Source organism: Glandiceps talaboti, chromosome 3, assembly GCF_964340395.1.
Source record: "Glandiceps talaboti chromosome 3, keGlaTala1.1, whole genome shotgun sequence".
In the NCBI taxonomy this organism is placed as follows: Eukaryota; Metazoa; Hemichordata; class Enteropneusta; family Spengelidae; genus Glandiceps; species Glandiceps talaboti.
Window position 1 is genome coordinate 23,500,053 of NC_135551.1, and position 17,859 is coordinate 23,517,911.

General features: G+C 32.4%; 1 protein-coding gene across 1 annotated transcript in view; it reads left to right on the forward strand.

The window, feature by feature from the left end:
• Positions 1-17,859, forward strand: part of LOC144433236 (TPR repeat-containing protein DDB_G0287407-like) — a 49,134-nt gene extending 31,275 nt beyond the window's left edge. Inside the window, exons 11-15 of the mRNA XM_078121545.1 lie at positions 2,858-3,070; positions 4,725-4,925; positions 12,225-12,446; positions 13,059-13,233; positions 13,765-17,859. Of these exons, the coding sequence (XP_077977671.1) occupies positions 2,858-3,070; positions 4,725-4,925; positions 12,225-12,446; positions 13,059-13,233; positions 13,765-13,943 (990 nt within the window). The 3' untranslated portion in view covers positions 13,944-17,859. The remainder of the gene's footprint in view (positions 1-2,857; positions 3,071-4,724; positions 4,926-12,224; positions 12,447-13,058; positions 13,234-13,764) is intronic.

Consider the following 17,859-nt stretch of genomic DNA (forward strand, 5'->3'; position numbering starts at 1 on the left):
TCATCATCAGTAATGCTACCATTACCCTGATTATGATTAAACGTTAACCAATGTCCATTCAACAGCTTATATCAACATGTCTCAACAACAATATCTTAGGATGTGTCTACCTTAGTAAGATGAAACCCCAAGTGCCGCCATCACATGCCATTTGATTCAGCCAGTCTGATAATAACAAGCCAGGACAACATACTGTATCTTACAACAACAATTAAAGCACATTGTTTGTGTGCTAGTCGATATCTTCATTGCCCATATGTTTTGCCTATTTACAAACAAGAGTTAAAATCCAAAGCTTTTTGGGGATTTTCAAGCAGCATGAGTAATCACAAGGTTTATCTTGATCTGGTCTGATTTGCTTCTCTTTCTGTCCCTTGTTGCTCAATAAAAGTCAACAGTCATCCAAATCACTGTGCAAGTCAGGGTCCCCTACACAATGAAATTTTACCGAGCCACAATTGAAACAGAAGCAATTTTGTGCAAGAGTCTAAAACCAATACAAACCTTGGGATAACACATGATGATTGAAAAACCATCACATTTTTGCATTTTAGTACCAAAGTGTTGTTTGTAAACACCAAAAGAAGACATGCTCACCAACAATGCATGGCACACAACCAGAGAGCTCTAAAAGAATTCTGTATATTGATTCCTAAAATTGATTAAAATCTATTCAAGCAGAAGTCACAATATATTTATGTGCTCAAATTGGTTTGTCCTTGGTGTCTTGTTCATAGGTATGGTATCAACTTTCTCCTTGATTGGAAAAATTTTCTGTCCAATTGCAAGGATAATTGATATCATATTTATATGTACATAATAGAATGCAAATGACAAATACAGTATGCAGTGATGTAGATGCGAAACATGGTGAATGAAAAACGAATTGAGTCTTCTCTCTTATCAGATTGTAATCAACTTGACCAATTCCTGTACGTAATTGGCAATATACATACAAGTGTAGGGAAATATAAAGAGTACACTGTGTATGTCTGAATGATAACATGTAAAACGGAATTTCCAATATAATGCATCCCCAATCATCACAATATCTTTTGTTTGAAGTATTATTAATAAAAAGGTCATGTTGTTTTTAAAAGGGGTTTTATAATTTGGTAATGATCAATATGGTGCACTGTAAAAGAATTACAGTTTCCACACCCAAAATGGGTCCACATCCAGAAATCAGTGCCTGGAATCATGGTTTTAACTTATTCTAAATAATTAGAGCTCTAATTGCCTAATTATTGCCATTTTTAGCACAACTGAACTGAGGTTCAGTAGTGCTATAGGTATCGCCCAGCGTCTGTCTGTCTGTCTGTCTGTCTGTCGGTCTGTCTGTGTGTGTGTGTGTGTGTGTGTGTGTGTGTAAACAACTTAAAGTCAAAAACCGCTGAACCGATTGCCATGATATTTGGTGGGTCTATTACCTTGGGTGTCTAGTTGGGAAATTGTTCAAATCAAAATGATCGCATCACAGATGTGTGATTTGGGTCAAAAAATGTGATTTTTGGTCAAAAAACTTAAACTCAGAAACTACTGGGCAGATTGGTGCGAAATTTGGTGGGAACATTCTTAAGGGGATGTAAAGTAATATTTGCCCATGACGGGATGATTCCATCAGTGATATGCAAATTAGGGCTAAAAATGTGTCTTTTTGGTTAAAAATCTATAATTCCAAAACTACTGAGCAGATTGGGCTGAAATTTAATGGGAATGTATATAGGACAAAGAAATATTAAGCATACCATGATTCCATGAGTGATATGCAAATTAGGTGTAAAAATGTTCATTTTTGGTCAAAAACTTATATCTCAAAAAGTACTAAGTGAATGAGTTTGAAACTTGGTGAGATGTTTCTAAAAGTGTTATTCTATATCATTGCTTTTCCTCAAAAATCTTCAACTCTGAAATTACCCAGTAGATTGAGCTTAACTTTGTTAAGAATGTGTAGATTTGTCCTCATTAATAGCTGACACAGTGAGAACAGTACATTGTTAATTAACTATAATGTTTACTTTACAATTTCCTCTGGTGGTAAAGCCTGTAGCATGGCCAGTTTGGTTTATGACTTGATTATGTAATATGTTGTAAGACAGCTGTTTCATCACCTACCCATATAAACTGAATGTAGCTTGTGTTTAAAATATTACAATAAGATAACCAAGAAAGTTAAACATGTTACATTGGTATGACTTGGTTCCAAATTGATTTAAAAAAATAAAGAAGTACAAAACCTTGTAGACACATCCCTTTAAAGTTTGATTAGGATGTTGCTATACTTGTCTTGTACACTTCCAACATAGGATGGCTGGATTATGATGATGGAAATTAGGTATGAAAATTTTGTTTTGGTTACAACTTTAAATCTTCAAAAAATTATATATCTATCATTGCCCTGAACAAGAAGTTGTGCGGCAACGCAATATTTGCGCTATTTTTAACCATTTTGTGTGTGAATATACTGTTAGTCATCTGATCAGTAAATTAATACTCCGGTTATAGCTCATGCATGTCTATTAAAAGAGCCTATAGAAGTCAGGTAGATCATAACTTCTCACTTCTCCCTTACCCTACCCCAACCCCAAACATAGCCTATAGAAGTCAGGTAGATCATAACTTCTCACTTCTCCCTTACCCTACCCCAACTCCAAACATATACACAGAGTATGTTTGTACATGTACAAAGCTATGCAAAGCTATCATTATATATGTTTGTTAGATACCTTTCATATTTTGTTCACCCATAAAGTTAATATTGTTGATCTTTGTAGTTCTATTCTTTTCTTAGTCATAAATCATATCTTATCATGTTTATATTAATTATTTGATCATTCATTTCATTTATTTTTGACAGAGACTTGATCCATATCAGCTAGCCGACCTGACAAAATCTGACGGAGCTAAGAATGCATTATGGTTGACATTGTCATGTGAGGAACTAAGGGTGTTTGGAGTGTTTGAAAGATTGTCTGCAAGGATTAAAACACTACCTGATAACTTAGATGGATTACTGGCAGAAATACTTGATAGACTTGTCAGGGAAGATGACACACAGTCAATTGAAAAGGTGGGGTGTCTTGTTTCACATCCTAAATAATGTAATACATTCTTAGAAGAAAATTACATTTGAGAAATTACTTTATATGTATATCATCATATAGAATAAACAGTAAAGTGTTTCTGGCCAAGACGTTTCACTCACTGGCTTTGAAGAGCTGCCTCAGTAGGCCCAATCCATCATGCTAATTATCGCTTATATCACGGTTATCATACATACATGAATATCATTTTTACAACCTGAGTTTATAACCTTTTCACTTCACTCATATTTAATAAATAAAAACCACATTCTAGTATAACGTTAATGTCAATGTATGTCTTCTCTGACATTATAATTGTCTTCTGACAGTGCTAGAACAGTTGATTACATAGTAGTAATTGCCTGAACGTTTTTTTGATATGTATCATAAATAACATCAGATCATTTATGAGTTATATCATAATACCAGGTTTGAGTTCAATCAATTTTTCAGTCAATTGCAAGTGATGGCAAGTGCAAGTGGTGTGTGCTTCAGTAAGTACAATAATGCTTGTACCTTTTAAGTTTTAAATACAGTAAAGACTATGCCTAAACATGTGGAAACTCAGCTTGTGCCCCTTAATGGCGTTAGGTAGAGAGAAAAAATTAAAGTTTGTCTCTGAGCAGAAACATGATTTACAAATTTATCTCTGACATCATGCGAATTTCAACGGGTGGTCAGAAGGTATGGGCATAGAGTACATGAACATGTATGCCATGCATTGTCATCATGCTACAGCATAATCACTCTACGGTAAGGCATATGTCAGATGACCACTGAACATTTAAGTTATGTTCTCCTTTGATTGACTACAATTTCATATGTTCATGCTCCTTAATGTATTTCTATCACTATATTTTAAAGACATTTTTAGCATATAAAGATAATTATTTTGTCACATTCCTGGGACACATATTATTAACGAATGAAAAAGAAACCAGTCTTTTTGTCGTTATCCTTATAAATCTATATATGTAGAATATGACAACAAATAATTCATGAAAACTAATATATTTTCTGATTAGTCAGAAAGACTCATTATTTATTGATATGTATTAATACACTTATGCTGCTCTTCACTTCAAATGTCAGCCTACTCAATTTTTGGATTAATTATATTTGTTCAATTTATTTTCCATGCTTTGTTGAATTTGTACAGTCTTGTATTTTCTTTACATAGCATGGACTTCATTTGAATATTCATATGTAGAAGCCATGGATGTTCATGAATTGAATTGAATTGGAATAGGTTCTTTTACGTTTGCACTTTACATTGGAGCCTCTTGATTCAACGTAATTAAGATGTGACATCCAATATACATATCTGCATTTTGGTTTGTTAACAAACATAATGTGTTGTGTTGCAATCTTCTTCTCTTCTATTCCAGACCACCGTGTTCAATTTTACTTAGGGGGACTAATTACAATGGTTCCATTGGTCCATCAATGCATCTGGGCGTCTGACCATAAAACGTCATTTTCTGACATGCAATATCCAATTTCTTTTAAACCTAGTACAAAGTGACATATCATATACGACATGCATATGCTTGTCACTTTTAACTTTGTACTAAAAAAAGTCAGACAACTGCCATGCTATAAGCAAATATATTTATTTGTTCACAATTTTCCTTTCTCTAGACATTGTGTTTGTTGTATTGTTCCCAAACTGGTCTACCAGAAACTGATATTCAACAACTTCTTGGTGATCCTGAAACACAGACACCATTACCTATGTTAACATGGGCACAGGTGCGGCGAACACTCAAACCCTTCCTACGAAATATTGGTGTCCATGGTGGCATTCAAAGATGGGACTTCTTTCATCAGGCCATTGCTAAGGTAATATAATAACATATATATTTTATGTAATAAGAGATCCTTATGTGAATTACTAATATCAATACACTTAATTGAATATTTTTAATGAGGTCAAATAAAAGAAATAGGGTGTGTTTCCAGGCAACCCGACTGACACTAGTTTTAACCACATACGCTTAAAATGCTTTAATCAAAAAAATAATATGGTTAGAATTTACTTTTAATATGTAAATTTTCTTAAAGTATTTGTTATCACTTTTTAAAATCCCGTTCCTGAGAAATAAAGTCTTTAAAGACTAAGTTGAATTTATACTGTGCAGTATACAATGTAGTATGTTGTATGGGCAGTATACGTAATTGTGTTCATCTACTTCACATATAATTATCATCACTTGCTTCTCTTCGCCCTCATTAAATGAGTATTGTGACCACCGAGTGTCTTGCCTTTAGGTTGAAAGATGTGTTTAAAAAAATAATGAAATCCTGACGTACCTACTAACATATTTTCTGAAGTTATCGGAATCGCACAATTTGTTTTATTTGCCAAATGTGCATAACCACAGTTCATTTTCAACTCTGACTATGGACATGGTTGACTGTCAACTTGACATGTACATCATAATCACAATTTCAACCAGTTAGCTAGCTTGTGCACCAGTTATGGATAAGATTGACATATGATGAACATGTGTAATTAAGTATTGGTATTTTCAGTTAATATATTCTTGGGTTCATTGTATCTTATGAAGCAAGTATCAGTTATACCTCGTGCAGTTGTGTCAATCCATTTCATTTGTAAATTTATAATTTATAAACTGTTGATACATTAATTAAACCATTGTATTTATTCATTAGAATATATCAATATTCAAATGTAACAGATAGCTAATGATTAAACCTACACTAGATGTAACTGGAGTATTACTTTTTTTTGATCAGACAACCTGCTATATTTTCACTGAAATTGTTAAAATATCCAATAAATAGACATTGTACATGCTAATTAGAGGTTCGTTGAATCCATCAGTTGTACAGCTTCTGTTTCAAGATAGGTTTTTCTTCTTCAAATTCACTTAAACCTACACTTGGTATTTTTTTGCTAATAAAACAGTTTAGTGCCTGCAGGGCTTAGGTAATCAGAATTATATCATACTTGTAGTTATATTTGTCATCATTAATTAACCTACTGTTTGAAATAAAGGAAGCTGTCTGATTATGGTATTATTAATATTAATTTAACTAGTCGTAAATATAAACTATATTTATATAACATAAAATCAATACATACAAATGAAAGTAAAACTTAGAGTCTGGTTTGATACATAATATACATATCATTTTTTGCACACCTTGTATTAATTCTTATGAGTTAGGGAGTCTTTTCCACCTCATTGTACGTGTATCTTTCAGTAGATAGCTGTCAGGGTGGTTTTAAAATGATTCATAGTACTATAAAAGCAGTTCAAAATTGATGCAAGATGTCTTGGGTTGTAATGAGTCCAATGAAATAATGAATATGAATAAAATATTGGTCAATTAGTAGTTTCATTTTGTGCCATTTAAATGATCATAATTCAGGATAATGATCACTGAAATTGTTTTACAGTTTTACTGTCTATTTATGTCTGTGGACAACTATTACAAAAGCTAATTTTGCAACCACCCTACAGCAAACTTCATGATCACTTCTGGACAATTTGTATCAACTCTGAGGCAATTCTAATCTTCATTGACTTATAATAATATGAACAGTTTAGTTGGCCCAAAGGTGTGTTAAGTTAGGCCAGGTGCAAGAGATAGTTTAGGGTAGACACTGAGTTCCAGCTGATTAGGTAAGTAGTATTGAAATTTCCTAGATAATATCCAAAGGGAGAGTTTACATGGTTAAAATTCTGGGCTACTGCTAAATGTTTCGGAACAAATGGAGGCTATGTTAATACTAAATGATTTTGGTAAGTATTTTGACACTTAGACAAGTACAAAATACAATATCATAGAAAAAATAGTCGATCAATTTTATGACTTATGTTTGCTTAGAGTCAAAACTCAAATTTGCAGTCTGGACATAGTATTTATCTAAAAAATACATCACCAAATTATGACTACTTTGTATGATAATTAAAGTGTGTTTGTTCACATTGATAGTGCACATAATATTGGTTCATCTAGATCTGTCAATCAACTTGCTTGTATTATGTACATTTCAATTCCAAGAATCAATACATTTTTTATGATTTTTTTACACAACAAAGAAATGGGAGAAAAATAGCCTTTACCGCTACCTTAAGTAGATTATATCCTATACAATCATATAAAAACATTTAATCAAAAAGTGTCAACATTGAGTGGGTAGGTGTGGAATAATTTTGTATTAGTAATCAGTTCTATATTATAGTTCCAACAGCTGTATGTAAATTTGCGAAATGTTGTGTAAAGTGAGTCAACACCAGTGTAAGTCAAATGAAATGTACTAATTAGCTATTGCTGCACTCATAGTTATTACTTGATACGTCAAATACAAATGATAAACCTGATAACTCTAGTGACACTAATTGATAATAATGGTCCCAAGAGAGATATAAATGCTGAATAATTAAATCATTGAGTCATTAATAACTGTAGAAGATTACTGAAATATCACATTTGTTTCCAAATTACTGTTCCAAAGTAACTATATATTGTACTGTCCGATTGATTTTTGTAACCATAACAATATATTCTCCAACTATTGTCTTTCTTTCAAGACAATTTATTCACTCAAATCTTTGCAATTAAAACACCATCAAAACACAGAATTGAGCATACATTTCATGACTTTATATTTGATTATCTTGAGTATTTTAGTATTGATACAAAATAGTGAAAACTGATATGTAAACAAGACTAATAGAGCTCTGTATACAATACTTCTATTAGATTTTTTTTTTAAAAGCTAATAGTCCTCATGACAATACTCTATGGGTAAATTTTGAACCTCAATTCTCTAAGCTAGCTTCAAATAAAATATTTGATATAAGGCGTTTTCAGTTAGAAATCTTCATATTGAGTACATTGGCTCTTTTGAAATAATGATGAGATAGCAAATTCGGAAAGCCATGAAATTAAAATGAAATTGCAGAATATCATATTAATTGTAAAGAATTTCATCAATAATGAAATTTTGTATTGATTTTAATATTTGATAAATATTAATTTCCTCAACGGACATAACAAGGAGGGATTACTTTTCACTTTTTAATATCAAATCAATTATATGTATGTATTTGTACTTGATAATTTAGTGCCGGAGATTGACTCGCAACTTTTACATAATAGTAATACGTGCATGGAAATTTGTACTCATTTAAACAGAAAATACAGAACTTATACCCCAGTCATTCTATGTCATCACAACTCCCATTAATGTGATTGGTTCTGTGATGACCACTGACTTTTACTTTTGGACCACCTGATTCAATTTCCTTTGGTCCATGTAGATCATTGTTTTGAAAGGGGAAAGCAAAGAAATTAAAATGAATTTGCAGCACTAATATCACAAAGTTAATATCTAGGTACAAACATTCATATAAAGAATTTCATCAAAAATGATATTTTTGTATTGATATTAATTTCCTCAGAGGGCACAAGGAGGAAGGAAGAATTGCTTTTCACTTTTTAATATCAAATCGATTATATGTATGTATTGATAATTTAGTGCCGGAGATTGACTTGCAACTTTTACTTAACAGAGTAATGTTTTGTGCGATGGGCTGAGGCCTTAGCATTTGAAATAAAGCATAATATTAATAGTAACACATACGTGCCTGGAAATTTATATGTATTGAACACAGAACTTATCCCCCAGTTGTTCTATGTCATCACAACTCCCATTATTGTCGCGATGCTCAGAATGTGATTCAGCTGCTCAGAATATTATCCCCCCCCCTTTTTTTATAATTACACTTGCCCAGGTATAATTGTGTTATCTTATTCTCCAATATTTGTCTTGAGTCATCCGTAAAATACAAGTGACATATAGGGTTTTGTCACTACTTGTTTTTACCTCATAGTGACAAAGTCCTCATATGTCACTGATATTTCCTTGGCTGAACAAAGACCAATGTGAAGGAATAATGGCTTATTGGTTAAAACGTTTAAAATGCTTGTTGAAAAAACCACAAAAGATATTTTTTTTTAGAACTTTGTAAGTGTGTGGTAGATTGACCACCAGATCATTCTTAAAGGTACAGAATATCTTGTGTTTTGAAAAATTGAATGCATGCAAAAAAAATCATATGCGTGAAATATTGATTGTACATCAAATCTAAACGTACAAATATGTATATGCACCATTTCAGAAGTCAAATAGACTAAATAATTGGACAGTTTCAAATCTGTTTTCATATTTAATAATCCAAAATACCTTCAGCTATTGCTAACATATAGTTAATCAGGTAATGGAAAAATAAATAAAAATTAAACATTTAAAACAAAAAATTGTCATTTTGGATAAAGAATAATATGTCATCATATTCCTGTTTGTTGTATTACACATTGTTTGAATAATTGACTTGTCATCTTGCAATATACACAACATGAATTATTTAGTAACAATTCATGTTTTTTCACTTATCTCTATTCTTATCAGACTAAGAAACATCAAAGTTTGAATCAATATATTAAATTATAGAAAATAGCCATCAGGCACAAGCTTCTAATTGCTATTCTATAGACAAATGGTACGGCATTTCAGTAAATATATCAATGGTGCAGTACCTGTTTTTTAATTATTTTTAAAAGACTTTTCCATTTATTATATTGTAATTGTTAAAGATTAATATGCAATCCTGTAATGATCAAACCCTATCAGCATCTTAAAAAGTTAAAATTTATTAAAAAATGAGTATAAAACGGTATGAGTCTGATGATTATTGTTTTGACCTTTTCCATAACTGACTGCCTAATTACATGTACAAGCCAGTGTATGCAACTAATAACTAATGCAGAGTATTTCACATGATCAGAATGTTTGAAGCATTTCATAGCAATTTTAACTGCAAAATAACAAAGTTACATCAGCTTTGGGCTATGATAAAAGTTAGTTCTCCATTGCAAGTAAGCCAACAATTGTATTTCACATGATCAGAATGTTTGAACTATTTCATAGAATGATTGGTGCAATTTTAACTGCAAAATAACAAAGTTACATCAGCTTTTCACTTTGATAAATGTTAGTTCTCCATTGCAAGTCAGCCAACAATGGGTCCTGTTTACCTTAGAAAATTTGTCGTAGTGAATATTGCACCATCATCTGTTGATATTTACAGAAGTTCAACTACTATACTGTTATCTTTACGAAAATGCCAACAATTGTTGTATAACTGTTGTAATATTGTAACAACATGGGATTAAAGTGGGGAAAGCAAACAAGTTAAAACAAAACAATGGAAAGGAAACTTGTAGGAGATATCAGTTGACATTCATCTGTTGTGAAAAACAGTTTAGATGTTTTTTTTCTGAATAAAAAGCAAAGATACTGATATAGTTACTACAGCAGCATTTAGATTTCACTTTACTAAATGAGACGCACACTAAAAATGTTGTTGTTCACTGGTAAGGATATAGTCACCCTATAATCAAGATAGTGTAAATTTGGGGTGCTTACAGTGTTTACACTGTTTTGATTACAATCTATACATTGGAAGTACATACAATTTATATTCACTGATATGAGGATAATTCAGCCAATGTCCTTCCAATAACTTTTATCCATATGTCACAACAGTAGTTTTAGTTTGTGTCTATCTTAGCAAAAACTGAAACCTTGATTTTCCACAGTTGTACATAAATTCTGTGTCTAAGATGTCACCACAAGGCAACTAAATAACCATTAAATAAGGCTAAAATTATCCAGTTTAAAGTGTACATCAAGTGACTATTTTACAGTGATATTCGTGAAAATAGCAAAGAAACTTGTTCTTTGCCCGAAAGATTAAAATGTAGTCTTTTTCAATTGTATCTCCACGCAGTATAAACTAGCACGTCACTAAATATCATCTGCTATAAAAGTGAGGACTTTTATGCAGTACATGTGAAAATGAAATATCTACCTTTGAATAACTGAAGCTCTTTTTCGTAGGTTTCCCAATGGTTATAAATTACATTTTCCTATATTCCCAAATGGTTGCTAAGTACACCTTTCCTAAATTCACCAATTGTTGTTCCATACATAATCTTTTTAACATGTAATTTTCAACATGTTTCCATCTCTCGTCTTACCCTTCTAAAACCTTTGATGAACATTGACAGATTTGAATTTTCATCACACAACATGCACTTATTTATTAGATGTTCCTAATTACATTGAGCTAAAAGAGTTTAAAGTACACAGCCACTATAAACACTGGAATTCGCTACCCAACCAATTGCAAAAAATAAGAATTAGATCTGCCTTCAAATCTCAATGAAAGCAGTACTTATTAGCTAAACTGAAATTCCCTGCCAAGGCCTATATGTCTCTTCCATCTAAGTATTGATTCACGCTAGCTCTATACTGATAAGTGAAAATGAATTAAACCAACACATTTTACCTTGAAATTTAACATCAACATTTTTATTAAACATTGTGATTTCACCAAGTATAATCTTTCCCATTAAAGATGCTATTCATCATGAAACTTTGAAATAAAAAATAATTGAAAGGAAAATTGTGAAAGCACGTTAAGAACTGTCATTTTGCTGTTTGTGGAATTGCTGATAATTATAGCAAAGTTTATAGTACCCAAATAGAGCATTCTGATGCAAGCACAGTTTTAGTTATACAGGTTTTTAGATGTTCAGAGCAAAAGTAAATTGATATAAATGCAAAATCGCCATTATCCTAATATATTCAAACACAGTCACACAATATGATGACATCATCTTTTTAGGTGCAGTTAATACGTGCATACACATGGCCATCAATTAATTTTCACTGCAATTCAAAGTTAAAATGTGGTTCAGGTGGAAGATGTTGCAAGTTGTGCAGTTACATTGATTTAAATTCACTTCCAAGCCATTAGTAAAAGTAACAAGTCCAAATTTACACAATACACTGATCATCTCATAAAAATGTGTGAAAGGAAGATACTCATAATGAGCCATGAACCATTAGAACTACTTGAATGTGACATTTCTGCAATCTCCTTTCAGTGATTGATTCCTGTTTTGTCACTTTTCTGTAAAGGTCTAATGTTTAGATCCATGTAACACGAAAATGTGAACTCTCACATTAAAATTCAGTTATTGTCAATAATTCTATCATCTCCATGGTAACCTTGCTGCATCTTTGTCTTCCTGCAGGCTGTTGAGAGTAAATGGGTGACAGATGAGGAGGGAAAGAAGAAATTCCATCTCAACCTTGCAGACTTTTATCAATATCATAGTGATGATATGAATGCAGTTGTTCGTGAATTGCCATACCAACTACAACAAGCCAAGAGTATTCAACGATTCCTTGACTTTCTTCGAAAGGATGAACGTTCTTTAAAAATCAATGTTGGCGACAAGTCACGATATATGAGGGTAAGAATTTAAATATAGAAACAGAAATGATAAAACTCCATTCAGTCAAGGTACGGGGCCCAATTTAATGAATTTTCACCTCCCTGACACCTTCTCAATAAAGAAGTGACAGTTCTGCCCAATTAGGCAGGTAACGTTTCAAATATGGTGGTGATAAGTGTGTCAACACAGCTAATTTCACCTGCCATTGACATAGCAATTCTCTAATGATACATCCAAAGTTGGTGTTCTCCAATTCCCTGCCATGTGGTGACTCACAAATTTATTACCCAATTCGTGTCATTTTGACTAAATAAAATGTTTTTGTCTCTTGTTAGAGCACATACAGGAGGAGATCTAACACACCTTATATAAGAAAATGTTGCATAAGAGCAGAATAAGCTTTGTTTATTTGTTTTTTGTAGGGATACTTTACTCTGCATATGAAAAAGTACAATGTTATACTACATACCAACGCATACGTAAAGGAAAATCATCTTCTACATTTCAGTCTCATTTTGGAAGTGACTACATGTACTTTGTAATGTGTAAGACAGGTACTATACATTATATTATACATGTCCCTTTATTTTCCAGATTTTTATTGACACTGGTAACATTATATATTCACAGCAATACAGGTGCCAGAGGGTCATAATGAATCCAAAAGCTGGTTTTGGAAGGAAACTGATGATGTGCCATTTCTGTCAAATGGGTAGAGGAGCATTTACTACAGTTCCTATGCAAAACAAAGACTGTTGTGTTTTATGTGGGAGTTTTGTACATTTCAAGAAAGATGATAACATAGGTATGTGTATAAGCGCTTACAAGTGATCTTAATTGATATCAAATTGAATTATCCACACATTTGGCACACTGCATGAAAAGTGGCATTTCTGGTTTTGTGTACATGATGGTCACACTGTGGAAATGCAGCATTTCAAGATTTTTGGCAATTGCATTGTAATCATCATGTATATAGAACCGGAAATGCGACTCTTTCAAGCAGTGGTAGTAGCAAACAAGATCACCCACAATGGGAAGCTACTTTGGATAAGTACATGATAAATTATATTTTCTGGACAAAAACAATGTGATAGATCTGAAATTAAAGAAAACCAAACTAACATGAAGAAAAGTTTCCATATTTCAAATTCAAAGTGAAAGCTTGTCTTTCAAGTCTTTGTTTTTATCTCGTTAGAGTTCTTTAAATTGTGTGTGTTTGTTGTGTGTGTTTATTGCATGTTTGGTTCGCTGTTGTTCATTTGTATGTGGTATATTTGTATTGAGGTAGAAAGGTAGAAATAAATCTTGAATATAATTTTTTTTCTGTTCTCAGCTTACCTGTGTCAGTTCCACATGCCAAGAGCTCCTCCATCCTGTGAAAATTGTTATATTTGCCATAAGATCTTCCCCAGTGGACCACAAGGACCTGTGCCAGGCTATGTGTGTTTGTGGTGTAAATTTGGAAATAACCCAAGCTGTGTTAAAGTACTAACTGAAAATGATAAATACTGAGGTCATAAGGACTCTAAAACCATGTTGCCCCTGACAAATGATCAATGTTGCCTGGTTTGAGTGTGAATGTGGGTGTATCTGTGTAAATAAGAGATGTGTATGCAGTTGTGAATATCCTCAAGTCACACACCTCATTCTGTATCCTTTACTAAAAGGTTTATCTTGCAATATGTAGTATGCAGTATGCCCCAAATGAAACACACAATGTACAGAGTCAAAATAATAAAAACTGAACTTCATTGAGTGAGTTGAGTGAGATATGGGGAGATACCAAACTTTGGTATATTACCTGAAATCTCTGTGCATCAAATTGGCTTACATGTAGTTCAAATCTGAGATTTAACCTTTCCTAGGCCTCTGACATCTGATCTGAATAGTTCCAGGCTGGGCTTACATGTAGATAGTATACTGAAGGAAATTAGACCTTAAGTTAAATGATATCCTGTTAGTCTTGCCACATCATACCAGTTTTATGTAAAGACATCAGTTTTACAGTTGCCAGAATAGGTCTGAATTTCAATTGTGCCACACATATATATATACCTCAGATATATAAGATCTGAAGAAAAAAAAACATGTAAATGATGTTATCAGTATGGTAAGGTTTTATGCAAAAATACAGGGTTTAATGATCAAATTTTTGGTATGTGTAATAGCAATGGGGTTCATATGGAACAAGAAGGTCAACATTTATGCTCGCCTATATGTTTTATTAATTTATGTGTTGTGCTTGGCACAGCAGTCATCAAATGACACACCTAGTTGGTAAAATTCTATTTCAGGTAACAAGAATCCGTAGATTCATCTCCCAGGTTGACAAAAGCTCTAACAGATGTAATACAATACTCTGTCATGAGGGTTTCTGAATGATTGATAAGAAAGTCCGCGTAATATTGTGCAATTTCAAAAGTGTTGTATACACAGCATTGTATAATGGTTGCTATTACAAAATATGTTTACAACATTCTAGGCCTGAGGCCTATTAAAATTTTGCTACCTACTCTAAAAAAATATTCACTATTTCTTTTATATATACGCGAAATAGTATTTCAATGCATGTGGAATTTGAGTCATCTGCTTTGGGGCTTGAAAGTATATACGTCTGTAATGTTTCTGGCTCAATTATGCTTCAATACAAATAACCACTTTTTTTGTGCCAGCTATTAGTGGACAAGACTGACTCCGATCAAAAGCATGTTATGAGAATTGGTTAAAATTTTAGTACTCCCTTTTTTTGTGTGTTTCAGTACTTCGTGCTTTAAAACAGAAGACAAATTTATCACATTTCTAAAACTATTGTATGAAATTTAATAATGATCAAACTATTAAGATTCTGTCTATTTTTTTTAAATGTGAGAGTTTGGAAATAACAGATAAAAATAGGTAACAGTTGCCATTTATAGGTATTGAATGTTCGACTGATGTTAGTTATAATGAATAGCCTAGCTATTTATGTATTTTGTGTTTTTATTTGATGTAACGTATGCTCACAACGCAAAAAATAATATTTAAAACAGCCGTGTTTCTGATAATATGACTTCAGAGGGTAGGTAGGTTTGAATGTGGTTTGATTTGATTTAATTTAATTTAATTTGATATTTGGGAAATTGCTTCCACCATAAGCCAAGATACACGTTGGTCATGATAATTCTGTGACAGTTTGATAACGTGTAAAGGAAGAAAATGAAAATAATTGTATGTGAGTTAGACGGACACGGTATATAGACTACTGCATACATTCAACTTGTACTCTAAATAGACCTTGGATTTGAATTGTTTTTTCGAAAGATACTCAACATTTTTCACAGAAATATAAGTAAATTCTCGCCATCGGACGTTTTTAAATGTATACAAAATGTTTTTAAAAAGACACCATATTTTTGGTGGGGCTTAATCTGTGATTTCTTATGTCTAACATGATCAAGTCTTTACATTGTATATACTAAGCTGGATTAGGAACAAACATGTGTTGAATGCAAATTGGAACGACAGAAATACCATTGGTATATACAATATAGGAACAGCTGGAGAGTGGATGTCGTAAAAATTAGCTTAGTACATGTTTTGTTGATGTAACCCGTATCACTGTCATATACAAAGGTGAGTAGTGAACAAGGTTTATAACGGCAGCTTATATGTTTATTTCATGTGTTGGTGATTATTTATATAAAGTGATTAACCAGTAATTTACCAATAGAACAGCATTCACCTTATACACACAACTCCAAATCGTGTATTTTTTTAGTGCAAAAATTATCAACCTAGAACTTTAAAAGATGAACATCCTTGTATTTATGAAGACTGTATTCAGTAGTAATGGTTAGGTAGTTAATCAGTCGGTTTTTTTTATTTAAGTGTCATTAATGGACCATTCTATAGACAGATAATAATTTACTGATGATTTTTTTACAACCTGACCTTTATTGAATCCTTGATACTGCAAGTATATTTTTGATGTGTAGCTGAATGCACGATCTCATAAACTTAGCGAAACATAATATTGGGTGCTGCAGTCATTTATATATGGATTGTAATTGTTATAGTTAAAAATATTCCATTCAAAACTGCTCCTATGCATTTTCTTGTGTCTAATAGCACGGATGCAGAAGAAGTTACTTTAAAGAGCTCTTTAAAGACATCACGATCATCAAAATAAGAAAACGTAGCATAGTGAGTGGGAACGATTCGTGGTATGGTTTGAATCACACACGATTAAGTCATTTTATTGCAGTCAGATTTTCCCAAACCCCTAAGGTAAAAATATCTGTTTGCCGTTTATAGTTTGTAGACTTGAACAGTTTTAGTGTCTACACATTTTGTTGTGTCATAAAGCCACAGTGCAGTGAATGAGCACTCGTGCTACGTTTATATTTATGCCATGGCAACGTAAAGACAATCACCAAACTATTGCTTGTATTGGACATCTCAAATATATCTAAAATGTAGCCAAAGGAAAACACCCTAACGTAATTCCATAGTATGCTTAAATTCAAAGCATATCAAACATATAGTAATTCAAAGCATAATTTTGCGGGACTGTATTATTCACAATTTCTGACCCAAAAATCAGAACTGAATGTATATTAAATAACGGTTGTATGACGGCCAATTCACAAAATTTTATTTTTAAAAAATTGCATTCAATATTTTTATGTCAGCGTCATTTACATATTATAGCCAATATTTAACAAATAACCTTATTCATATTATTTTCTATAGATATGTAAAAACGAATAGCTTTCAGTTTATTGTGTTATGTACATTATGGATTGTGGGCTTTTATAGCCTACAGGCTTTCTTTTAACGTGTCCACGTGACAGATGACCCAGAAATCTATGAAAAGAATTCATAACAATGTTTACAGTAAATCAATCAAGGAATTATTTTTCTTGACTCTTTGCTTTAATAGCAGAATTAGCAAACTGCTCAGTATGTTATAACATGACTTTAATGAAAAAATGTCGTCCTAGTGTTTTATTAACATCTCGGGGTTAGATGTAACTTTGGATTTGTCATTCAACCAGGAAATAGGGAAAGAGAATGCTATTCACTAACTTGTACTGTTTGACTGTATTGTAATATGTGTAGTTTATTTGATTACCAAACTGATGAAATTTGGTCGTTTAAGTGTCAATTAAAGTATTAGTCAGTACCCCCATATTTCAAGTCAAACAGTTTATCACCCCACTAATTGAACCATGATGACTTCCAACGGCTTGTTGATTTGTTTTGCTACGCGTAAGTGAGTCAATATTCAGACATGTTTAATCATGTACCTATTTCTTTCATTCACAAAAGATTATACGTGTGCAGGCATCGTGTTTGTGAATGCTGTATGTTGAAACCGCAAAGTGTTGTGTAACATAAACAACGTGATATTTTCCAGTACAATTGAACATTGAATGCATACCAACAC